Source organism: Hylobates moloch, unplaced genomic scaffold, assembly GCF_009828535.3.
Source record: "Hylobates moloch isolate HMO894 unplaced genomic scaffold, HMol_V3 SCAFFOLD_21, whole genome shotgun sequence".
Lineage (NCBI taxonomy): Eukaryota > Metazoa > Chordata > Mammalia > Primates > Hylobatidae > Hylobates > Hylobates moloch.
This window is the reverse complement of record NW_026652296.1, coordinates 52,365,896-52,392,325: the sequence shown is the minus strand read 5'-3', so window position 1 is coordinate 52,392,325 and position 26,430 is coordinate 52,365,896. Positions and strand designations below refer to the sequence as shown.

The following is a 26,430-nucleotide window of genomic DNA, read 5'->3' as shown; positions in this document are numbered from 1 at the left end:
CAATCCTAAGCCAAAAGAACAAAGCTGGAGGCATCACGCTACCTGACTTCAAACTATACTACAAGGCTACAGTAACCAAAACAGCATGGTACTGGTACCACAACAGAGACATAGATCAATGGAACAGAACAGAGCCCTCAGAAATGATGCTGCATATCTACAACTATCTGATCTTTGACAAACCTGACAAAAACAAGAAATGGGGAAAGGATTCCCTATTTAATAAATGGTGCTGGGAAAACTGGCTAGCCATATGTAGAAAGCTGCAACTGGATCCCTTCCTTACACCTTATACAAAAATTAATTCAAGATGGATTAAAGACTTAAATGTTAGACCTAAAACCATTAAAATCCTACAAGAAAACCTAGGCAATACCATTCAGGACATAGGTGTGGGCAAGGACTTCATGTCTAAAACACCAAAAGCAATGGCAACAAAAGCCAAAATTGACAAATGGGATCTCATTAAACTAAAGAGCTTCTGCACAGCAAAAGAAACTACCATCAGAGTGAACAGGCAACCTACAGAATGGGAGAAAATTTTTGCAACCTACTCATCTGACAAAGGACTAATAGCCAGAATCTACAATGAACTCAAACAAATTTACAAGAAAAAAACAAACAACCCCATCAAAAAGTGGGCAAAGGACATGAACAGACACTTCTCAAAAGAAGACATTTATGCAGCCAAAAAACACATGAAGAAATGCTCATCATCACTGGCCATCAGAGAAATGCAAATCAAAACCACAGTGAGATACCATCTCACACCAGTTAGAATGGCCATCATTAAAAAATCAGGAAACAACAGGTGCTGGAGAGGATGTGGAGAAATAGGAACACTTTTACACTGTTGGTGGGACTGTAAACTAGTTCAACCATTGTGGAAGTCAGTGTGGCGATTCCTCAGGGATCTAGAACTAGAAATACCATTTGACCCAGCCATCCCATTACTGGGTGTATACCCAAAGGACTATAAATCATGCTGCTATAAAGACACATGCACACGTATGTTTATTGCGGCACTATTCACAATAGCAAAGAGTTGGAACCAACCCAGATGTCCAACAACGATAGACTGGATTAAGAAAATGTGGCACATATACACCATGGAATACTATGCAGCCATAAAAAATGATGAGTTCATGTCCTTTATAGGGACATGGATGAAACTGGAAAACATCATTCTCAGTAAACTATCGCAAGGACAAAAAACCAAACACCGCATGTTCTCACTCATAGGTGGGAATTGAACAATGAGAACTCATGGACACAGGAAGGGGAACATCACACTCCAGGGACTGTTGTGTGGTGGGGGGAGGGGGAGGGACAGCATTAGGAGATACACCTAATGCCAAATGACGAGTTAATGGGTGCAGGAAATCAACATGGCACATGTATACATATGTAACAAACCTGCACATTGTGCACATGTACCCTAAAACCTAAAGTATAATAAAAAATAAAAATAATAAAAAAAATAAAAACAAAACAAACAAGCATTTGCTAAGTTGATGAGTCTATGAACTGGTTGTGGTCTGGACCAGGCTCACCTTATCTCAGTAGGCTTGTTCATGCCTGTGTTTAGCTGGTGGTCAGCTAGGGGTGAGCTGGTTTAGAATAGCTTCACTTTTATATCTGATAGTCAATTGAAGTGATGGAAAAAGTATAATAACTGGGCCATGCGTCTCCTCTTCTGGCAAGCTAGGCTGAGCTTGTTCACATGATGGGTGAGTAAACTTCTAACTGTGGGAGCAGAAGCACACAAGGCCTTGTGACGTCTGGACTCAGAACAGCATATACTTTTATATTACATTGTCCTAGACAGAACCAAATAACAAGGCCTCCCCAGATTCAAGAAGATGAGAAATACACTCTGTTCTTTGCTGGGATGGGATGAGCTGCAAAGTCACACCACAAAGGTTATGATTACAAGGAGGGGTGAAGAATTACTGCCATTTGCACAACCAATCTACTATTCCCACCTAACACACTGTTTCACTTGCACAGAATAGAAGTTCAACACATATTAGAGTACAAAACCCAGAATGTGGCAATTAGATACGATGATGCTGAACCTCAGAACAGAGGCAATCGAGAGGAAGCCCTGGTGATCTGTGGAGGACCATCTAAGCCTAGGATTGTGGGGAAGGAAAATTAGGAAGAATCTAAACTGGCATTCCACAGTTGGACCTAACTTCGGGAGTCCCCTGGTTAAAGCCAGATTTAAATCTGCTAGGGGAAAGGTTATCAATTCTCCATGAGCCCGGTGGGGCTGATGAATGCGATTTGAATTGATTGCCAACAATAAAAACTCAGGCTCTTACCTGAAGATGTGGATTTCCGACTTCAGTTTTCAGTCTGACACGCATCAGCTAGAACTGGGTTGTTTGTACTCCCTTTAGACAGGGTCTGTCATCTCTAGCTCTTCGGAACCCTCACAACCCCCTCTTCCTTGCACACAGGCTGCTACTTATTGACATGACTTGCCTGGCCCCTGTACCATCTGAGTTTGCAACCCTTGGGCTGGAATAGCTCTAGACCACTGATGGATGGGGCTTTGTTGGAATGCAGCCAGAATTACCCTGCATTCTTTTCATATTTTCTTACAATGAACAAGTATTTAGTTTATAAGAAGACAAAGCAAAAGTTCTAACTTGGAATGTAATAAATACAATTTTGAAATTAATTCATTAATAATCGTATGGCTTTTTAAAAAGAGTGAAATATATGGCACTTAATATGTCATGAGGCAGTGACTTAGTTTAGAATATAATAAAATCTACTACTATCCCATGATAAAAGTCTACTACAGTTATAACTTAGCCACAACTGGGTCAATTATTGTAAATTATTAAAAATCATTATCAAAATTAAATTACTAAAATGTAAGTTGTTCTTAGAATTAAATTATTAAAAATGTTAAAAAACATTGGTTTAGGTATTTGACATTTTCTTGTATTTTACTTCTTTTGTTAATAATTAAAGAAATAGTAATTATTAAGCACTATGGGGTCTTGTCCACCAACGAGCATTAACCTGAGAGAAATTATCTGCTAGGTCAGGTACTATATATCCATAGTTGAAGGTCCCCCGGTTCAACTTATAAGAGAACAGCAATCTGTTGTTTTCTTAAAACAGGGTCACTTGCTTTTCTCCCTTCCCTATCTTCCTTGGAAACACATGTGTTACTGAATTAAAATTGAGGTGAATTGATGATGACGTCTGAATGGTAGTAAATGGAAGCTGTCAAACACCAGGCTAAGATTTCACTCATGCAAAATAGAGTATGAGATTGTAAAAGCCCCACTTCCTTCTAAATTGTTGGAACAGCAGGGAAAGAACTGGCAATTGTCTTCTTCCTGTTTGATGCTCCAGTGACTCGTAGGTGCCAACATGGAGAGTAGGGCCTCTACAAGGTGCTCCGTCATAGCCACATGAGTCCAGGGTCCTGAGCACCCCCTCACAGCATGTTTCCTCCTCAGCTTATAAGAATTTATATGCTAGCAAATAGATTCATAAATACCCCACATTTTATATTTGGGGAGAATAGTTGACTTTCAATACTCAGCGTAAGCAATTTTTACCAGATACCATTTTTATTTATTTTTTTATTTTCTATTTTTATTTATTTTTATTTTTCTTTGATATTTAAATAATTTTTATAAATTTTTTAAAATTTCAACTTTTATTTTAGATTCAGAAGGTACATGTACGGGTTTGTGACATGAGTATATTGTGTGTTGCTGAGGTTTGGGATACGAATGATCCTGTCACGAAAATAATAAACATAGTACCCAGCAATTAGTTTTTCAAGCCTTGTCCCCGACTCCCTCTCCCCACTCTATTAGTCCCCAGTGTCCACCATTGCCATATTTATGTCCATGAATACCCAATGTTTAGCTCCCACTTACAAGTGAGAATGTGTGTGGTATTTGGTTTTCTGTTCCCACATTAATTTGCTTAGGATAATGGCCTCCAGCTGCATCCATGTTGCTGCAAAGGACATGATTTCATTCTTTTTATGGCTGCCTACTATTCCGCGTTATAAGTACCATATTTTCTTTATCCAGTCCACCATTAATGGGCACCTAGGTTGATTTAATGTCTTTGCTATTGTGAATAGTGCTATGATAAACATACAAGTGCATGTCACACACCTTTTGATGTGGAAAAAAAAAAAGTCATTTAAACTAGATCCATAATCCATTATCTGAGATTCTTGGGGCTTGTTGTTTTTCAGAATTTTCACTTTTCTGATTTTAGAAAGGCAATGTGATGCGTATACCATGAGCATAACACTCTAGGGAGACCTGAGTAATCCTCAAAATCAAACAAATTAATATGTCTGCAGTTAAGTTCATGAATAGTCATATGACAGGGGATACATGAAATTATACATATTTCATGTATCAATATCATCCCAATATCAGTTCATGTCAATGAGTCTGCCACAAATTTGCAAGCAAAAAGAAAAGGAAAAAAAAGGAAACTTCTGGATTTCAGAACTTTGGGATAGATAAGGGATTACTTAATATAAATTAAATAATTTAGTATTGGCACAATTTATCTGTCACAGAAGCGAGAGTGAAAGGAGTTGAACTAAAGAGGATGTTCCCAAGCTGCTGACACTGTCTAGAAGGAGGCTAAGACTCAGGAATACAGATGTCCTGGAGATTGACTTCACCCTGGCATTCCAGGGGTCAGAACAAGCCCCAGAGGCCTCCCTGAAAGCTGCAGATGGAGGATGCACAGCCAAGATCAAGACAAAAAGTAGAACTGGGGGCTGAGAGTAGAACCCAGACAGGGAGCTATCAGAGTGGCCAAAGCAGATCAACCACCTTGGCATCCCCCAAGAGCTGTTGAGAAACGCAGGAGCTCGGGCCCCACTCAGGCCTCCTGAGTTGGACAGAATCAAGATCAAAATTCCAGACGATTTGTGTGCACCTTAAAGTTTGAAAAGCAGGGGGAACAAATCCAGGTTTTAAGGCCATATCTTAAAAATTGCCTCCAAGCTAATAAGGAGGTGTGGGGGAAGCCTTGCATCGTGTTTCAAGGATTATTCTCCCTGCTTACCAATTGATAAGCAGAGATAATTTTCTTTAAAATTCAAGGTTTTCTCTTGGACTCAGCACAGCACAGCTCCCTACCAGACAACTCTCCCTGTTGCCCCCGTTCTCTCCCTGTCTACCGGAGAATCCCAGCTTTTATACTATTTTATGACTAAGACATCCACGTAAGTCTCCATTTGAAGAAAGGCTTCCAGGACTTTAAAACATCTGAAAATTCTCCAGGGCATAAAATAGACACATTAAGAGACAGTTTAAAGGGTAGCTAAAATAGTTTACAAGGCAAATAAAAATCAGAATGAAAAATGAATCAAAATAAAGAGGTGGCAAAATAAGCCAAAAGAAAAGTTCAAGTTGGTTACACGAGTTTGTTTACTTTGTGAAAATGCATCAGGCTGCTCCTTAGACCCCAGCATTGGCTTCCCGGCCTCTGACTAAAGCTGCACGTCTCAAAGTCCACTCCACACTGCTCTGTCTACTCTACTCAGCTTCTTAGCTTCCCCCAGCCAGGTTCATGGCTGACCTTGGAACGCTCACCTATCAATATTTCTCAACCCCTAAATGTAAGAACTTCAGATCATTTTATATTATTTCTGACACATTTTTCTCTTTTTCTTTCTTTCTTTTCCTCTTTTTCTTTCTTTTTTCTTTTTTTCATTTTTGTTTTTGAGACGGAGTCTCACTGTCACCCAAACTGGAGTGCACTGGTGCGGTCTCAGCTCACTGCAACCACTGCCTCCTGGGTTCAAGCGATTCTCCTGCCCCAGCCTCCCAAGTAGCTGGGATCACAGGTGCACGTCACCATATCCAGCTAATTTTTGTATTTTAGTAGAGATGGAGTTTCACCATGTTGGCCAGGCTGGTCTTAAACTCCTGACCTCAAGCAATCCACCTGCTTCAACCTCCCAAAGTGCTGGGATCACAGGCGCACGCCACCACACCCAGCTAATTTTTGTATTTTAGTAGAGACAGAGTTTCGCCCCATGCTGGTCTTAAACTCCTGACCTCAAGCAATCCACCTGCCTCAACCTCAACCTCCCAAAGTGCTGGGATTACAGGTGTGAGCCACCACGCCCAGCCTCTAACACCTTTTTCAAAAGACCCGTGTGTGTGTGTGTGTGTGTGTGTGTGTGTGTGTGTGTGTGTGCGCGCATTTGTAGATACTGCTATTCATCTTATTCTGTCTTTAGCCTTATTGTGCCACACATAACTTGAAGTTGACTTTCAGCTACAGACAAATGACATGTCCAACTAAACTTTGTGACATCTCCTCTATAGGTGACCAGTGAATGATATTTTAAGTTAATGTATTCATCGGCCCCTTTTGTATATCTCTTTCAGAGAGTTTCTATGGGAGTGGGTATAGAAACATAAACAACTTCAAGTCTTCTCCCCTCTTGATGTCTCCCAGCTGCAGGTGGAGCTGGAGCAAGAATACCAAGACAAATTCAAAAGACTGCCCCTCGAGATTTTGGAATTTGTGCAGGAAGCCATGAAAGGAAAGATCAGTGAAGACAGCAATCACGGTTCTGCCCCTCTCTCCCTGTCCTCAGACCCTGGAAAAGTGAACCACAAGACTCCCTCCAGTGAGGAGCTGGGAGGAGACATCCCAGGAAAAGAATTTGATACTCCTCTGTGAATGCTCCTGCCAGGCCTTCAGAAATTGCATGGCCACTCCAGCGTCATCGGACTCTCTCTTATTACAAAGATCACTGCCCAGGACCATCTTCCCGAGAAGCATCCCTTAGCCTAAAATCCACACCAGAGGGAGAGTTCCAGAGGAATCCATGAAGAAGTCCCATGCCCAGGCTCCATGTGTCATGTGGAAACCTCCGCAGGTCTGCTAGCGAAGAATGCATGTATGTGAGATTTTTGTTTTCTTTCCAATAGTAAATTCAAAGCAAGCGACTTGCAGGCTCCGTGGAACTTTTAATGAAGGACAGTGTCTTCTTTGAAGAAAATCAAGCTCATGTTTTTATTCGAAGCTCTGGTGTAAAATATTTCAAAGTCATAGAAATAGTTTGAGAAATGCATAGCATTATTTAACACTATCGAACAGCCGACTTTGAGCATTTTGTTTTCAAACTGCCCCTCAACTACCATTATCTTCAAGTCAAAGCGCATATTGCATTGTTTCATCCTTTGCTTTGCAAGCACTGGTGGCTTGCAGTTTGCTAATTTATTTATCATAGAGTCATCAATGTATTTGTTGCTGACATGGTTTTATTAGATACTGTAGCGATTCAAATAAGTTTGTTTTCTATTTGAAAAAAAAAAATCACTTGATTGTATCCTTGCCCAGTGAAGCCATCCTAAGACTTAGCAATATGGTTTGTACATTTGGCTGCATGAGCAAGTCAGCCACACACTTCCAGACAGTGTGCTGTTTGAATTGACTATTTGCACTCAAAGTCTGGGTATTCATTGGTTATTGGCCTGAAATGATCAAATAACTACAAATGGTCTGTTGAATAAAAATAGTTGAGCTGATATATGTTAAGCAGATATTCAATCAGAATGAACAGGTTCCAGTGGTTATTTTGCTGTTTGACGTTTTTTATGGTTCATTTATTTTTAATATAGAGAGGAAGATTGAATATTTATCTAGAGAATACAAAGACCCACATGTAAATGATAGATATTATCTCCATGTATATATGCACCCACTTAGTCATGTCAGTGCATATACACATACACACACACGAGTGTAGATATGTGTTTATTAATTGACAATGACCCAAATCTCTTCCACAAGACTTAAAACCAAATTCAGGGACAAATGGATAGAGAAGAAAAGGGTCAAACATCTAGATTACATGGATGTTAAATTATATGGAGATGCTAAGAAATAACTGATGGAGCCATTGATGCAAACTGAAGTAGATTTAGAACTTATTATATGAATTTGATTTATATTTTGCAAGATCAAAAATTAGATGTTAAGTATCAGATTTTAAGCTTGTTTTAATGGTCAAAAAATTAGGACAGAAATATGGACATTTATTAGTATGTTCCATAATTTTTAAGTCTGACACATTTCTATTTTATTCTAACATAAAAAAACTTTCATTATATATTTACTAAGTATATTTAATTCACTTAACTCTGTCTTTATAAGTTCCTATTTTAGATGGCATAAGAGAAACAAATTATATCAAGGTAAAACTGATCAAAAGCATGATTGAAAGTTCTGAAAAAAGAAAAATAATAATATATGGAAAACTGTAACTTAGAGAGTAACACATGAACATTGAAGTTAAAACCCAGAAGCCAGATGCTCACAGTTTTATTTTACTTTAAAATAAACCTGTCTGATTGTAGCTTTGCAAAATATCTTAAAACGCAAAAACCAGTTGTGTCCTGAAAATTGTGTTTCAAGAATTTAATATTTTTATGAAAATTATTTTATTTAACTTTAAGCAATAACTAGAGATTACAATTAAATTTTAATCAAAATGAAGGCTTAGTTCAAACATAAGGAAATAGTGTTTGATTAAAAAAAAAACACATCTAGTAAGACATAAGGGGAAAATCACATCCTCTTTGGAGATGATTATATTTTGATCTGAAGGGTTTGGGGTGTTCATTAGACACAATAAAACTTAACTTCCACTGAAAAAGAAATCTTTTGTAAATCATTCTACTTTTGCACTTTGAAAGAAAGGCATTAATCATAAAGAAGCAAGAATGGTCAAAATCGAATGCTGCATTTTTATAAACAAAATTACAGACTGTCTGAAATTGAAGAAGAATGAACTAATAATAGCATTCATAACCAAACACAATGGTGATTACTGCAGAACATTGTATCACATTTTAGTCCAGAGATGGAATAAAGTTGAATAACCTTGACTTACACAAAACTGTTTTGGTAGTTGGATTTCATTATCTTAGTGAATTTAATCATTTTACCATATGTTTGTATTTGGCCATTTACTGTAATCACATTTTTATATCTGTACAATGACACTTTTTGCAGTTGTGGGGTAGTGTGTAACACTGTCCATCTTGCATCATTGAAACTACTACAATGATACTATCATTTAATAATATTAATATTACTTGAAATAGACTAAGATAAAGAAAAGGGGTCTGTATGATGTGCAGTTTTGTGCCTTTATGTATTTGCCTTGTTCTTTGTTGAATGTGTGAAATTCTGTACTGTGGTTTTTCCTATAATAGACAGTAGAGCTGTGTATTAAATTAGACTATGTCTCTCTGATACCTTTACACTACTGAGAATAGCATACCAATTTTCAAAGTTCTAATGACATGCCATGTGTTTTTGGTTTTTTACATTTCATTTTAAAATTTGAGTATCACCACCATACATTAATTAATACTCCTGTAGTAGATAAGCTGTCATTAAATAATTCCAAAAAAAAGGGCCATTGCTTGCATTACTTTGAATTTAATGTTGCACTTGTGCACTACGTTAATATTGTTTGTGATGGATTGGACATTGTGACTCTTGCCTTTTAAGAAGAAAAAAAAGATAGGACAAATTATTTGAAGCTCTTAAAATGTACATATTTTGGTTCTTCTATCTCAAATTATTTAAAATGCATAATTCACATTTTTGTAATAATTCTATGCAATTTTGTGGCATGACGTTTCTTCCACTTGTAATTTTATGTGCTTTCATCACAAATCCAAAGGAAACAATAAAAATTTCTTAACACAACCCAGCTGTTATTTCTTGGTGTCAGAGTCAACCTTCTTTTGACAGGGAAAGTGGTGGGAGCGGGCATAATGCCAGTCTTTAGGGCCATCATGCCCACCCTGACAGGGCACATCTATGCCTGTAAAGGATATTGGGATGCTGCAATATGTGTGCCAGAGGACACAGTTGTCATTGCTATCATTCCACCACCCTCCATCCAGGAGTGGAATTACACTTGCCATTGTTTCCATAATGGAGACCCTCTCTTCCTTTCTCTCTTCCTTCCTTTCTCCCTGTCTCCCTTGACCAAAGTTAAGCAAAGCAAAACAGTCAAAAGTTTTTTGACAAATAGTTGCAGTGACAAGAATTGACAGAGCACTTGATGTAAACTTTCTTATGAAACAGATTTTAAAAGTGTTTACAATATTGATAGGATAAGAAATGTATGTGTGAGCTTAATGTAAATGTTCCAGAGGCACCCCAAATGCAGTATATTAGTTACTTATTTCTGTGTTACAAATGGCTCTAAAATCTAGGGGCTTAAAACAATCAGAATTATCTCTTATCTCTTAGCTTTTCAAAAAAAAATGTGTGGGTACATAGTAGGTATATATATTTATAGGGTACATGAGAGAGAGATGTTGATACAGGCATAAAATGTGTAATAATTACATTAGGGTAAATGGGGTATCCATCACCTCAAGCATTTATCCTTTCCTTGTATTAGAAACAATCCAATTATACTCTTCTAATTATTTTTAAATGCACAATAAATTAATTGACTGTAGTCACCCTGTTGTGCTATCAATTCATTCTATCTAACTACATTTTTGCTCATATTAATCGTCCTCAGTCCCTCTTTTCCCCAACTACCCTTCCCAGCCTCTGGTAACCATCCTTCTGCTCTCTATCTTCATGAGTTCAGTTATTTTAATTTTTATATCTTATGAATAAGTAGGACATGTGACGTTCTTCTTTCTGTGCCTGGCTTATTTCACTTACCGTAATGACCTCCAGTTCCATCTACATTGTTGCGAATGACAGGATCTCATTTTTAATGGCTGAATAGTACTCCATTGTATACATGTTATCGCATTTCCTTTATCCATTCATCTGTTGATGGACACTTATGTTACTTTCAAATCTTGGCTATGGTAAACAGTGCTGCAACAAACATGGTAGTGCAGACATCTCTTCAATGTACTAATTTCTTTTGTATATGCCTAGAAATGGGATTGCTGGATCATATGGTAGCTCTACTTTTAGTTTCCCGACGAATCTCCAAACTGTTCTCCATAGTGCTTGCACTAATTTACATTCCCACCAATAGTGTACAAGGCTTCCCTTTTCTCCTCATTCTCATCAGCATTTATTTTTCCCTGTCTTTTGGATAAAAGCCATTTTAACTGGGATAAGATGATATCTCATTGTAGTTTGATTTGCATTTCTCTGATAATCAATGATGTAGAGTATACCTGTTTGCCATTTGTATGTCATCTTTTGAAAAAATGTCTGTTCAGATCTTTTGTTCATTTTTAAATTGGATAGATTTCTTTTCTATAGAATTGTTTGAGCTACTTATATATTCTGCTTATTAATCCCTTGGGAGCTGGGAAGTCTTAAAATGTTTTCTCCCATTCTGTGGATTGTCTCTTCAGTTTGTTGATTGTTTCCTTTTCTGTGTAGAAGATTTTTAATCTGTGTGATCCCACTTGTCTATTTTTCCCTCAGTTGCCTGCACTTGTGGGGTATTCCTTAAGAAATCTTTGTCCACTTCAATGTCCTGGAGAGTTTCCCCAATATTTTATCTTAGTAGTTTCATAGTTTCAGGTCTTAGATTTAAGTCTTTAGTCCATCTTGATTTGATGTTTGTATATGGTGAGAGACAGAAGTCAAGTTTTATTGTTCTGTATATGGATATACAGTTTTCCCAGCACCATTTATTGAAGAGACTGCCCTTTCTCCAACATATGTTCTTAGCACCTTTGTTGAAAATGAGCTCACTGTAGATGTAGTGATTTATTTCTGGGTTCTCTACTCTGTTCCATTGGTCAATGTGTCTGTTTCTATGCCAGCACCATGCTGTTTGGGTTACTATAGCTCTGTAATATAATTTGAAGTCAAATAATGTGGCCTCCCCAGTTTTGTTCTTTTTGCTCATGACAGCTTTGGCTATTCTGGGCCTTTTGTGGTTCCATATAAATTTTAGGATTTTTTTTTCTATTTCTGTGAAGAATGTCACTGGTATTTTGATAGGGATTGCACTGAGTCTGTAGATTGCTTTGCGTGATATGGACATTTTAACAATATTGATTCTTCCAATCCAGGAACATGCAATATCGTTCCTTTTTCTTGTGTCCTTTTCAATTTCTTGCATCAATGTTTTGTAGTTTTTATTGTAGAGATCTTTCACTTCTTTGGTTTAAATTTATTCCTAAGTATTTTACTTGTAGCTATTATAAATGGGATTATCTACTCGATATCTTCTTCAGATTGTTCACTGCTGGTATATAGAAATGCTATTATTTTTTGTATGTTAACTTTATATCCTGCAACTTTACTGAATTTGTTTCTCAGTTCTAATAATTTTTGGTGGAGTCTTAGCTTTTTACAAATATAAGATTATATCATCTGCAAACAAGGATAATTTGATTTTTCCTTTCCAATTTGGATGCCATTTATTTCCTTCTCTTGTTTGATTGTTCTAGCTAAGACTTAAAGTACTATATTCAACAACAGTGTTGAAAGTGTGCATCCTTGTCTTGTTCCAGATCTTAGAGGAACGACTTACCATTTTTTTCAATTCAGTGTGATACTAGCTATAGGTTTGTTGTATATGGCTTTTCCTTCTATATCCAGTTTTTTTAGGGCTTTTATCACAAAGTGATGCTGAATTTTATCAAACGTTATCTCACAGCTTTTTTGAATCAGGAATTCAGAGAGGGCAAAGCAGATATGGCTTGTCTCTATGATATCTGGGGCCTCAGCCAGAAGATTAGAGGTCTAGGGCTAGAATCCACTCACACATCTAGTGGTTGATGTTGTATCAAATGGGAGCCTAGCTGGGGCTCTGGGGTGGAATACTTGCTCATGCCCTTTCTATGGAGGAGCCTGGGCCTGGGCTTTTTCACAGTATGGTAGCTGGATTCCAAGGAAGAGCCTCCTGAGAGAGCCACACAGAAACCATCAACATTTTTGTAACCAAGCCTCAAAGTTACATACATCACTTATGCCAGACTCTATTCATTGGTGCTATCACAAGCCCCTTCCCAGATTCAAAGTGCAGTAACAAACATAGACCCCATCTTACCTTGGGAACACAGTTGATCACCCTGAAGAAGTACATGAGGGATGGAATGAATATATAGACATGACCATCTTTAAAAAAATATAATCTGCCACCCACAGTATGCATGAAGCTGAATTTGTGTTACCTTCAAAGCTGCTCCACCTCCTTTGCTTTCTACATCAGTGAACAAAGCCAGTATTACAAATCACACTCCAGCCTATGCAACCTTATGGACCATTCCAGCTCATAGGCTTTTAAACTACCATTTCTTTCAACTGCTTCATCCATCCTTTCGCTTTCTCTTAAATCACTCCCCCAGTACACACACACACACACACAAGTTGCTTTGGTTCCCTCCTTTCCCTGGCTAACTTCTATTTATCTTTCAGTTTATAACATAAATGTCAATTCCTCTAGGAACCCTTCTTGGATCCACCAAAGCTCTGTCAGGCCCCTTCATCTATTCTCCCAGTGCATCCTGTATCAGTCACCCACTGCTGCATAACAAGCAACAGCAAAACTTGGTGTTTGAAATAACTACCACTTACTATTGGTTGTGAGCCTATGGATGGGTAGATGGCTCTACTGATCTGAGCTGGGCTGGGCTTATCTCAGCTGGGCTCATCTATGCCGCTACAGTAAGCCAAGAGCTATCTGGTGGCTGATCATGGCTAGGCTCATTGACATGTCTGGGGCCTTGGCTGGAACAACTGGGCTGATGTGACTCTAATTCATAGGATTTCTCATCCTCCAGGAGACAAAATGTGTATCCAATAAAATATTCTCCAACTATTAAAAAGAGTTAAATACTGATACACGCTAAAACACAGACAAATCTTTAAAATTTTATGTGAAGTGAAAGAAGCCAGATGGAAAAGGTCACATATTGTATAAATCCAGTTGTATGAAATGTATGGCTTTTTCACATGTCAGAGGCAGGATATAAAGAACACCTAAAAGTGCTCAAGGTCTCTTGAAGTCTAAACTCAGAACCATACACCATCACTTCTACCATATTCTATTGGTGAAAATAAGCCAAAAGGCCAGCCCAGATAAAGAATAAAAGGAGCCTCCAATGTCACAAGGAAAAGGATGTAGACACAGGGTTGTTACTAAGGTAATCAATCCAGCAATGCCTTGTTATTTCTTCCACATAGAGAGTGCATGCCAACTCCATGTAATGCTAATGGCCTTCTCTCTAAATACATCCTCCACGGCCACCTTTGATGTCAGATGTCATGTCTCATTTATGATGAATCTGCACACTCACCCTAATGTCATAACTTAATAAATACTGCATTTACAGTGAATAAATCCATTTGCTTATCTAGCTATTAGTGCTGCATTCGAGGAAAATAAACAACTGGCTAGGTACAAAGGCTCATGCCTGTAATCCTAACACTTTGGGAGGCAGAGGTGGTTGGATTGCTTGAGCTCAAGAGTTCAAGACCAGCTTGGGAAGCATGGTGAGACCCAATATTATTTTTCCTATTTTAAATATAATTTTTTTTCCCTTTCCTAAAATAGAAAAAATTAGCTGGGCATGGTGGCATGCACCTGTAGTCCCAGCTACCTGGGAGGCTGAAGTAAGAAAATCACTTGAGCCCAGAAATTCAGTGCTGCAGTGAGCCATGATTGCACCACTGCACTCTAACCTGGGAGACTTAGAGCAATACCCTGTCTCAAAAACAAACAAACAACAACAACAAAAACAAACAAACACAAAGCAAAAACAGAAAAAGAAACAACTGATATCTCAATTATCTCAATAATAAATGTCAATAAGTCAATGCTACAATGCTATTTAGGTACCTTCTGAGTCAGCAACACTATAATAGTAAGGCTAGACTACACAGGAGCCACACCTTTGCCTCTGACTTATGGTACCAACTCCAAAACATGAAGGAGCTAGTAACTGATGAAACCAAATATTATTTTCTGAGACATTGGTGAAGAAAGTGGGGCTTACCTTAGATCCTGGGGTTACCAAGCAGCCTCTTTTTGCCCATAAGAGACAATTCAGGAGCAATTCTTGCCCCTGAACGTTCATGTATTGTTAAATTGCTTCTTTGAACACTCTGGATATTGTATGTTCGTTTGTTTTATGTTTCTCTCTGATTCTGGATCTTTTATTCTTTTTAATATCGTATTTAATTTTTTTAGGGGCACAGGTTAGGGTTAGGTCTCTAAAAAGGGCATAGTCTCACTCTGTCACCCAGTCTGGAGTGCAGTGGTGCATTCATAGCTCACTGCAGTTTCAAACTCCTGGGCCCAAGCAATCCTCCCACATCAGCCTCCTAAGTAGCTGGGACTACAGGTGTACACAACCTAGCTAACTTTTTAAATAACAACTTTATAATTCATGTTCCATAAAGTACACTGTTTTACAAAGTACACACTTCAGTGGTTTTTAGTATAATCACAGTTTCTCATTAATCATCACCCTAATTTCAGAACATTTTCATCACCCCAAAAAGAAACCTCATACCCATAAGAAAACACTTCTCATTCCCTCTCCCAAGCATTCTCTCTTCAGCCAGTGAAAACCATTAATTCTTTTTCTGTCTCTGTGGATTTGTCTATTCTGGACATTTCATACAATTGGATTTATACATTATGTGACATTTTCCATCTGGCTTCTTTCACTTAGCATAAAGTTTTCAAGATTCATCTATCAGTATTTAACTCTTTTTAATCATTGGAGAATATTTTATCAGAAATATATTTTATTTATTCATTCACACCTGATGGACATTTGGGTTGCTTCCATTTTTTGGTTATTATGAATAATGCTGCTATGAACATTTGCATACAAGTTTTTATGTGGAAATATGTTTTCAGCTTCTCTTGAGTATCTACTTAGGAGTAGAATTGCTGGGTTATATGGTAACTCTATGTTTAACCCTTTGAGGAACTGCCAAACTGTTTTTCAAAGTGGCTGTACTGCTTTAAATACCCAGCATGTATGAAGCTTCCAATCTCTCACATTCTTGCTCACACTTGTTTTCTGTCTTTTTGATTATTAATATCCTAGTGGGAGTGGAATAATGTCTCACTGTGGTTTTCATTTGCATTCGTCTAGTAACTAATATGTTGTGTATCTTGACCATATGCATATCTTCAGTGGAATATCTGTTCAAATCCTTTGCCCATTTTTAATTGGTTGAATATTTATTTTTAAATCTAGTCTCCTTTCTTGATTTTTGGCCTCTGGTGATTTTGTGGCTGTCCATCACAAAACCTCATCTTAGGAAGGCTCTTTCCATTATTATTTTTCTGAGGCTACTGAATAGCTATAGGTTGCATAGGAAATTGTCCTGGTTGTTTTCTATGTGAATCCAGAAAGCCATTTGTCTGCTTATTGTTTTACTAAATGTCAAATGTTTGTTTATTTCCCCAGACTTCTCTTTCTTCTAAAATTAGAGTACAAAAAATGTCTGATAAATGTGAGTTGCATTAACTTGGATCCAGTAAATTTCTTACAGAAGAAAATGTATTTATTAAGGGCAAGTGAAAGTTTGAATATTGCAATGGCGATCTTAGCCCCACAGACTTTAAAAGTTGAAGCAAACTACGTAACACATTACCCAACTGATGCTGTCAAGAAATTCAATGTGTCAATAAGAAACACACCAATAACAAAGGAAAACAAATTACCAATTAAATTATGACTCCTCATCAAGCATAAAGGCATTTAATTCAATTTCGGGAAGGTTAAAAGCAAAAGTATATCTTAGAATATCAGTGAAATATCATAATTTTCTTTCTTTTTTTTACTTCCAAAACTACCTGTTCTATAAGAACCTATGGTTGTACATTAATTTATTTAAAACCAATAGAAAGCACAATCTCCAAGCAGGATTGTATTCAAAGTAAAAATATCCCAAGACCAGAAAAATAGTTGGAAAGCAGAGGTAAGTTTGTACTAAACGCCCAAGTAAGACTTGATTCATAATCTACCATAGAGTCTCTTAAAATTGCTTTCATCCCCTCTTTGTCTCTCTCGTGATTGTCACTGATAAAGAAACTGCCACCAAAACCACCCTTAAAACCCAGCTTGTACAGCTCTTGCCTTTTCTCTCCTCACCCTCATCTCTGCATTTACTCTATTTTCTTGAACCATCTTTAATCTTTGCTTTAACTCTTTAAGCTTTCCAATGTGAATCACTATATTCTGTCTGAATGCTCTAGTGTTGCTTCATTCAGCCCCCAAAAGGCTCACAAATAAAGCAGGCAAAAATAGAATTATCTTTACACTGGGAAAGGCTACAGCTACACCTTCGTTAACATATTTTCCAGTAATATACTCAATCAACACATATTTAATAAACACCTACTATATTCTAGGCATTGATTCTGCCACAGGCTCAGTCAGATTTAAAGTGCCTGTTTCTTGGTGATAATCGTTCCCAGGTAAGCATATCTTTAAGTCCACTCTCTGTGCCTCTACTCAGACTCTGTGTCTCTACCCCAACACAGTTTGACAGAAGGAAGGTTGTATTTCTCTTTTCTCACAGCTGGGCTAATGCTATGCAAGTATGCGCTCTTGCACACTCACACACACACACACATACAAACCCCAGATTGTGGCAGAGGGTCTTCAGCATCGAATGGCATTTACCATCTTTTTATCCTCACTTGCAATTTACACGCAGCAAAGGGCCACCCCAAGTTTTGGAACCTAGGATATAGCCCAAGAGACAGTTTATGTGTTCAAATAGTTTATTTGGGAGATGAATTTGTACTAAAATCTCTATTAAAAATGCCAAACTAGGATTGATTCACAACACGTTACAAAGTCTCTACTTTCCCCATCTTTTCATCTCCCTGTTTATTACAGTCACAGATTAAAGGCCTGCCCCTAACATTTCCCTCAATTCCCAGTTGATTTATTCTATTTTCTTTCTTTCTTCTATTTTCTTTAAGGGAGGTGGGGGTGTGAGGAAAGTTATTTTGATGACTGGGTTATCACTGTGAACAAAAGTGCTCAAGACCCCCAGTCAAACTCAAAAGGCCTTAGGTGCACCCCTCACAGTTAAGTCACCAAGACATGAAGAAGCTGGGACATTTACCCACCATTTCCCATCACTCATTAGTTGAGGCTTTCTGCTCAGGCACTAGCTCCTTAACACTTCCAACTTGTGCAATCTATTAGCCAAGCATGCTCCTGTGGCGAGAAAGCATCCTCAGGCAGAAATGAAAAAACTCTTTAAGTGAATAGAGATTTTTCTCAGGTGATCTCTGAAGAAGGCTAAGGGCTACATCCTAACACCCAACATGTCAAGAAAGGTTGCATTCCATCTGTAAGTAACATACACAGAAGAGTCAGGTAAACTGGTTTCCATAAAGCTACCTATGCACTAGGAATTATAGATCTTTAATTGTTAAACGTCAAGGCACCCCCTCGCCCAACTCTGAGACTTATATGTGACCACAATTATAACTTGACTCATCCTCAAATGGAAGGACCCAGTGAAGAAGCCTATGCCAGCCCTAGAATTGGGCTTGGAAATATTTGAGCCAGGAATTCTAGGGTGCTGGTTATAGTCTAAAAAGGGTATGTTGCCTCCAGTTTGGCATGAGGTCAAACCGATTTCTCCTAGTTGAGGAGGCACAACCAGGCAAAGGCCAGAGTTAACACCTCTAAAACATGAGGCCCAAGGCAAGCACTTCTCTTGCCTGGATCCAGGACAGTACTGCTTCCAAACATAAGCAGCTGGATAATTTCAAAAATATAAAATAATATGATATTGTCCCTATCTGATATGGCTTGGATGTTTGTCCTGTCCAAACCTCATGTTGCTCATGTTGAAATGTGATTCTCAATGTTGAAGGTGGGGCCTAGTGGGAGGTCATTGAATCATGGAAGTAGATCCCTGATGAATTGTTTAACACCATCCCCTTGGTGATAAGTGAGTTCTTGCTCAGTTAGTTCACATGAGACCTGGCTGTTGAAACATCTGAGACCTCATTTCTCTCTCTGTCTCTTGCTCCCACTCCGAACATGTGACATGCTGGCTTTCCCTTTGGCTTCCATCATTAGTAAGAGCTCCCTGAGCCCCTCACCAGAAGCTGAGCAGATGCCAGCACTATGCTTCCTGTACAGCCTGCCAAACTGTGAGCCAATTAAACCTCTTTTCTTTGTCAATTGCTCAGCCTCAGGTATTTCTTTATAGCAGTGCAAGAATAAACTAATACACCATATGATCTTTCATTTACTCAAAAGTCAAGCCTTTCTGTGTTTCATGTCTCAGAGAATAAAAGCAGTAAGGTGGAAAGCTGAAAGTCTGTGAATCTCTTCCTGGCCTTTCTCATTCAAAAGCCTGAATAATTGGAGGACTGGAAAGGATTCCAGTTATGGACAAAACGTTGAAAGAAATCATGAAACAAAATAATGTCTGCCTGATCTGAGAAAAATAAACAAAATAAACAGACATGGGGGGCAGGTATATTAAAAGCATAGATGTCAGAGTTTCTTGAGAAAAGAATTTAGTCTCTTTATGCAAAACACCAAAGAAAGAACAAGATCTCAGATGGACCACAGTCAACCTTAGCAAATTGTACTAAGGCAGCTTCAATAAATTCCTATATTCTAGTGTGGCATGGAAACAACAGAAAAATTCCAGGATTCCCAAGGTGGAAACAGACAAAGCAGTGAGAACTATTGAATATAAATTGACTAGGAGGACAGCAACAAAGTAGAGTGGTGGATGTCTCAGCAGAGGCCTGCATAGAAAGATGACATTGAGGATCAGTGGGTTCTCCTTCTGGCACATCTTAGCACTATGTAAGCCTCTTGGAATTTAGCTACAACTGAAAATAAGTGAGTTTCTCTTAGCAGATGGGCACTTAAAAAATGAACTATCGAGTTACGTAAAAACATCCTACCAAAAGCTTCTGAATCATGAAGATAGTCATTTATACCCCAAATGACTGAGCTTATCCAAAACGTCCTTTAAGACCTGAAGGAATACACACATATATGACATGAAAGATAAAAGGTTGTTCCACTGGCCAACTATGATGAAGAGCTCCCTTAGAGATTCTCATGTTGACCACTGATTTTTCTTCTCAGTGCTTGAAACCTTGCTGATAATGTTTTCTTAAATTTCCAGATTTGCCCTTCTTCTTCTTCTAAGATTTGGGCATACCTGAATATTTACCGTAATATGCTTAATGCCATACACTGTCCTTCCTATTCCAATGGCCCATTACGGTAGTCTGTGGTCCAGTATATTGGATTATCCTACTTATTATGTGCTGGATTCTAATTCTGAGGAAAGAAAGCCATTGTTTATGCTGTTTATCTTATTTACTGCCTGTCTAAGAACTGCATAATGCAAAGGGAGATTAGATAACCACTCATGTTAGCTATTCCAGCTGTCCATGGCCTCTCAAATCCTCTCTGCTTTTTGCAAGTTCCTTCTTACGTCATTCAGCACATCAACTTTATAATGGCCTCTGAGACAGCTACCATTTTCAGTTAGCTTCCTATTTCCAATTTTCTCAACCTATCTTCCAATTTAATGATTCTCTTTTCAGCTGTGTCTAATTTGCTGTTAAATCCGTCTATTGAGTTGTTTGCTTTTTATTTCAGCTCTTGCATATTTTTATTTCTAGACATTTCTTTTGGTATTCTTTTAGAAGTGCTAGATCACTTTTCATAGTTTTCTGTTCCCTGAAAATTATTTCTACTTGTCTTTTTTTCCTTTAAGTATGGTAAGATGTTTTATAAATGTCAGTTTCACAGGTTAGTTTCTACTGGTTCGTGCTTAAAGTGCTTTATTTTCTTGTGTATTTAATTTTTACTGAATAATACTTATTTTCCTTGAAAAATTATTTACAGCCATTCTCTAGGATGTAGGATGGAAGTGCCTTCTGGCAGAAAGAATTCATGTTTGTTTCTACATGGTGCCTAGGTGAGTAGCTAACCTAGATCTCTTTAGTGTTTGTTTATTTTTTATTTGGTTTGGTTTTTTAATGTCTCTAAACCACTAATGTATACAATATCTCATTTTAAGAACACAATTTCTGATCTCGCCACTGCACTCCAGCCTGGGCGACAAGCGAGACTCCGTCTCAAAAAAAAAAAAAGAATACAATTTCCTGTGAGGCCAGTTTTGAAGATACAGCCTTTTTGGGAAAACTTTTTCCCTAGCTGAGAATCAAAGAAACTTTCTTTGCAGGCCCTATCATAAAGACAGTGTTAAAATTACTTCCAATTTTTCTTTATCCTAATTTTGAACCCTTTGGGACACCTGCTTAATGGTCAAATGGCCTCTTATTAGACTTTCTGATTTAAATTAACTCAGACTTTCATTTTTATCTGTCCCATGGGGCCATCAAAATTGAAGTTCAAATTTGCCAGGATTGGTAAACAATGGCTTCAGTGCTCTACTTACCTCTATGGATTCTAGATTTCCCTTAGAGTTTGGCCTGATAATTACATGTTATCTTGTATCTTCATTATTTTTAAAAGGTTTTGTTTTCTACTTTATCTAGTACTTTAGTTGTTGTCTCAGAAGAGTTTTTGAGTTTCTACTGGATATATTTGAACATTTTCAACTATTTTTCTGAAAAATATATTCAGTGATACCCAGACCTGGCCCTGCATCTGGTTAACATGAAATTTTTACTCTTAATCTCCTAGGGAAAGTAGCCAATCAAAGTCTAAAAATGAAGTGGCTCATTTGTTGTCTGGGGACACTCCATAGCCTCACACTCATAGCAACTAGATAGAAAAATATCAGGTAAGGATGGCAAAACCTTCTTCTATAATCTAAAGACCTTCAAGTTGTCAAATGTATGTATGATATCCTTATAAGCTAAATTTAGCACCTAGAGATCCAGTTTCTCTCTAAGATGTGTAAAAACTCATCTAGCCTGACAGTTCCCTGTTGGCTGCACCTCTGAGAAGTCAATTATTCTCAACAATGCCAATTTTAATTTATCCACCCTAAATTACTCCCTAATTTCTATGTGTATTTTTAATAGAAGGTATAATACCAAATTTAAGTGCTAATGGCTTTCTGGACAGTGATATAAAATATGACCCTTGGTCATCAAATTGCCTGAGGAAACAGATGTTTTGATTACATTATATTTTTCACTAAGAAATAAGTATAAGATCAATTATTCTTTATTTTATCCCCAGGGCTTATAGTAGCACTGGGCCAGGCACAATTAATGACAATTAATAAAGGTTGAATAAATTAATTAACCTGTTGTAGATTGGTTGCAAAAAAAAAAAATGGCACTAATTCTTCACAGACTTCCTGTATTTTTATAATGTGACTTTGCAGATCTTGCCATGAAGAGGCCATGTCTCTTCTCTATCCCTGAATCTGGGCTGGTCTTAAGATAGGCCTTGGCTAAGAGAGTGAGTTACTCTATTATTCCAGGACCCAGATTAGGCCTTTTTTTTTTTTTGGAATCCTGTTACCCCCATGAGAACAGGCCTTTGCTAGCCTGTTGGAGGAAGAGAAACCTCATAAAGCAGAGTTGACCTCATTTTCCCAGCTGAAGGACCAAACATAAGATAGAGCCCAACCAGGATTAGTTCAGCCACCTAGCCAAGCAGCAGCTGACAGCCCAGTGAGCCCAGCTAAGGTAGCAGAGCTGGCCCAGAGCAGCAGAACTTTCTAGCCAATCCACAAACTTGTAAGCATTAATGAATGATTTTTTGTTTTAGCCACTAAATTTTGGAGTGCTTCATTTATAGCAGTAACTAACTTGCACAAAATCATTGTTACAAACCCTTCTAAGGGTATTTTAAAAGAAAGGACACCAGATTGGGAATCAGAAGTCTTCAATTCCAGTTGACTCTCTGCCATGAGTTTGCTGGTCTTGCACAAAACATGCCTTCTCTGTGCCTTAGATTTGAGATTCCTTTCAGTTCTAATCTTATTTTTCATGTGGAATCTCCCAAAAAGTTTTACTCTGCATTCCTGCCATCCCTCGTGATACAGTGAGAAAAGTTGATTTTTTTTGTATACTTGAGCATTTATTGAGTCTCCAAGGGATTTGCTTGCATATCAAGTATTGGAAATTCTAGAAAATTGAGCTGATGTATTCTTACTCTAAGCCTTCTCTAAAAGCATATTTTTAGAATGAATCCTTATTGGGAGCTTTCAGTGATTTGTGTTTTCTTTTGTTTTTGTTATGTTATTCTCAAAGTAGAAGTCAAACAAACAAAATCTATTAAAATAAATATCCTTGTTAATCAAGGCTTTAGTGAACTTTGTTCTTTTTCATCATCCCAAAAAGGAACACAAAACAGAGATGTAATAATGGAACAAAAATATCACTCAAAAAAAGAAAGAATCCTGGCTAACACCTTGAAACCCCATCTCTACTAAAAATACAAAAAATTAGCCAGGCGTGGTGGCGGGCACCTGTAATCCCAGCTACTCAGGAGGCTGAGGCAGGAGAATGGTGTGAACCCAGGAAGCAGAGCTTGCAGTGAGCCGAGATAGCGCCACTGCACTCCAGCCTGAGAGAAAGAGTGAGACTCTGTCTCAAAAAAAAAAAAAAAAAAAAAGCACTCCAGTATTCATCTGATTTTTACTAATTGTTTATATTATTGGAGTAGAGATAATTGTTGTACCTCATAGCGCTCAATTCTGAAAAGTATAATGAATTCATATGTAATGGACTCAAGCACACAAATCTGTGTTTATACAAGGGGAGCCCATGTGACAATGATTCTTAGTAGCGGAGATTAGGGATCTCTTAGAGATTCTGATGAAAACTAAGAACCTTGATTCAGAAAATCACAGAAATTTAAACATTCACATAGTAGACTTTTTCATGATTTTTGTCTCCTCAGCTCTTTATAAACACTGTTCATGGTTTTTTTTTGTTGTTTTTTGTTTCTTTGAGACAGAGTCTCCCTCTGCCGTCCAGGCTGGAGTGCAGTGGCACGATCCCACTTCCTAGGTTCCAGTGATTCTCCTGCCTCAGCCTCCTGAGTAGCTGGGATTACAGGCATGCACCACCATGCCCAGCTAATTTTTGTATTTTTAGTAGAGATGGGGTTTTACCATGTTAGCCAGGCTGGTCTCGAACTCCTGACCTCAGGTCATCTGCCCGCCTCGGCCTCCCAAAGTGCTGGGATTACAGGCGTGAGCCACCACACCTAGCCTAAACACTTTTCTTATGTTTGAGAATTTTTTCCCCTTCTTAATCCGCATACCTCCAGAGTAGAATCTAAAAATTCACTTCCAATGATTGCATCTATGACACAGACACATGGCCCATAATCAACTATTCAGGTAGATATACATAGGACATCTATTTGAAAGCAAACGATATTCAAACTCATGCACTCACAGATCCACTCTGGCTAGGATGGAGGCGAAGACGTTGAGATTTCAGACACAGCAGTGAGTGGGCAGCGGTACTGGTACCTCATGGTGCCTGGCATCTAAGTGAGGTGCAGCGACTCTGTTCTGGAGTCAGGGCATCAGAGTATTCCCTGAAGCATTGTGCAGTGTAACTTTAGAGATGTTCCTAGCTGTACAACTTTCAAGCCTAATTCTTAGACCCTTTCTGAGATTCTGGGAGTCATCTGATGCCCTTCAATAAATGCTTAAACTATGTCTGCAACAGAGAACTCTGACTAATATATGCATATCAAATAAAAAAAACACATTTTGCACTTAATTTCAAGATTTTTACAAGATCTTCTGAAGATCATGCATGGCTTAGCTCTCAGAATACACAGATGCTCATTTGTTATATTGTCAGTGGAGAGGTGAGAGGGAAGGATGTTGCATAAGTCTTCTCGGTACAGAAGAATTAACACTGAATAAAGTAAGCAGTCTTGGCCCTAGTCTTGGCTTTGCTACTATTTACCTAGTCATTGCACACTAAGTGGTGTCTATGTCCCCTGTCCTGAATCTGGGCGGGATTGTGACCATTAGAAGAAGGTAGCAGTGGTGCTGTGTGACTTCCAAGACTAAGTCAAACAAGGCAACAGATACAGCTTCTGCCTTGTGGCTTGGGACACCCTGAGCCACCATACAAGAAGCCTGATTACCCAGAGGCCTCTATGCTGTGAGCAAGCCCAGACCATACAGAACAGCCATGTCAGGTGCCCCACTTGAGTGGCTCAGCTGAGGTGCCAACTGAAAGCCAGTAACAACTGCCACATACAACTGTATAACTTCTCATCAAATTGATACATGAGCCCAGGACATCAGGTATCACCCAGGACTGTCTTGGGAGAATTGATGTATGGCCACCCTTTCGAGCATCTACTCTGTGCTAAGCACTTGCGCCTTCCTTTACCTCTGTGAACTCCTTAAAATGGGATGAGGGTTGTTGAGCTAGTATATGTCACAAATCTCAGTGCCACAAGGATAAGGCAAGTAACAAAAACACATGAGACAGCTGAATTTGAGTAACAGAACATGTCAAGGACTTCTGTAAACTGAAAGGCACACACGAAGTCTAGAGGGAACAGATACTCAGCTCCCACATATATTACCAGAAAGCAATGCAGGCGCAATATCTCCTAATACTCTGATTTTTTTTTTTCAAAAGAAGTCAAAAATATACATTTTTCCATTGAAATTTAAAACGTTCTAGACAATTTTTAAGGTAGTCTTTATGGGTTGGAGGATTTCAGTGGACTCTCCAGGCTAATAGGCCAAAATAAATCAATTAATGTAAATACCCCACAACCACTCTTAGGTATCTGCTACTCCTGGCTCCCCAGCAGGCTCACTTTGGGGACAGCTGTCATTTTTGTTAGAGGGGAAACCACTTCTATAAAAAGCCATTCTTTTGTCTCAGAATTCTAGATTGAGGATAATTAAAGCTCCCCCCCGCCTTTTTTTTTTATCTTGTGTGAAGAAGTTTTAAACTATCATGTTCAGTTATATAAATGTCCATCCAGGTGCAGAAAAAAAAATACCAATCATGAACTCTGTGTATTAGTCAGCTATTGTTGTAAAAATTTTATGTAACAAATATCCAGATAAATTACAAGAAGCATTAATATCACAGTCATAGATTTTGGGGCTGGCTAATCTAGTCTGGGCTCAGTTGGATGGCTCTGCTTTAGGCTGTGAGGCAGCTAAACTATGGCTTACATTCAGGTTTTCTCCATCTGTGTTTCTTCTGAGATTAAGGGAGAAGTAGCAGCATCTATCCAGCAGCAACTCTCCTCACGGCAGATCACCAGAATGCAAGAGCTAAGCCTAACTGAACAAGTTCAACTAAGGTCTCTGTTTGCCTCACATCTGCTAATATATCACTGACCAAAGTAAGTCACAAAGCCAAGCACACCCTCAAAGGGCCAAGAAGGACACTCCACCAGCAACGGAAAGGGGAAAGAAGTGAATGCTTACTGAAATTAACCCAAACTCTCACATCCTACATGTCTTTTTGAAAAGCTGGGTTCT

General features: G+C 38.2%; 1 protein-coding gene across 5 annotated transcripts in view; it reads left to right on the top strand.

Moving 5' to 3' along the window:
• The window catches only part of PLCB1 (phospholipase C beta 1), a 767,658-nt gene extending 757,905 nt beyond the window's left edge, over nucleotides 1–9,753 (top strand). For 2 of the 5 annotated variants that reach the window (XM_032143066.2, XM_058433160.1), the window contains one exon: nucleotides 6,481–9,753. In XM_032143066.2, the coding sequence (XP_031998957.1) occupies nucleotides 6,481–6,708 (228 nt within the window). In that variant the 3' untranslated portion in view covers nucleotides 6,709–9,753. The remainder of the gene's footprint in view (nucleotides 1–6,480) is intronic. The other 3 variants (XM_032143068.2, XM_058433161.1, XM_058433162.1) reach the window with 2 other exon arrangements.
• The last annotated feature ends 16,677 nt before the right edge of the window (nucleotides 9,754–26,430 follow it).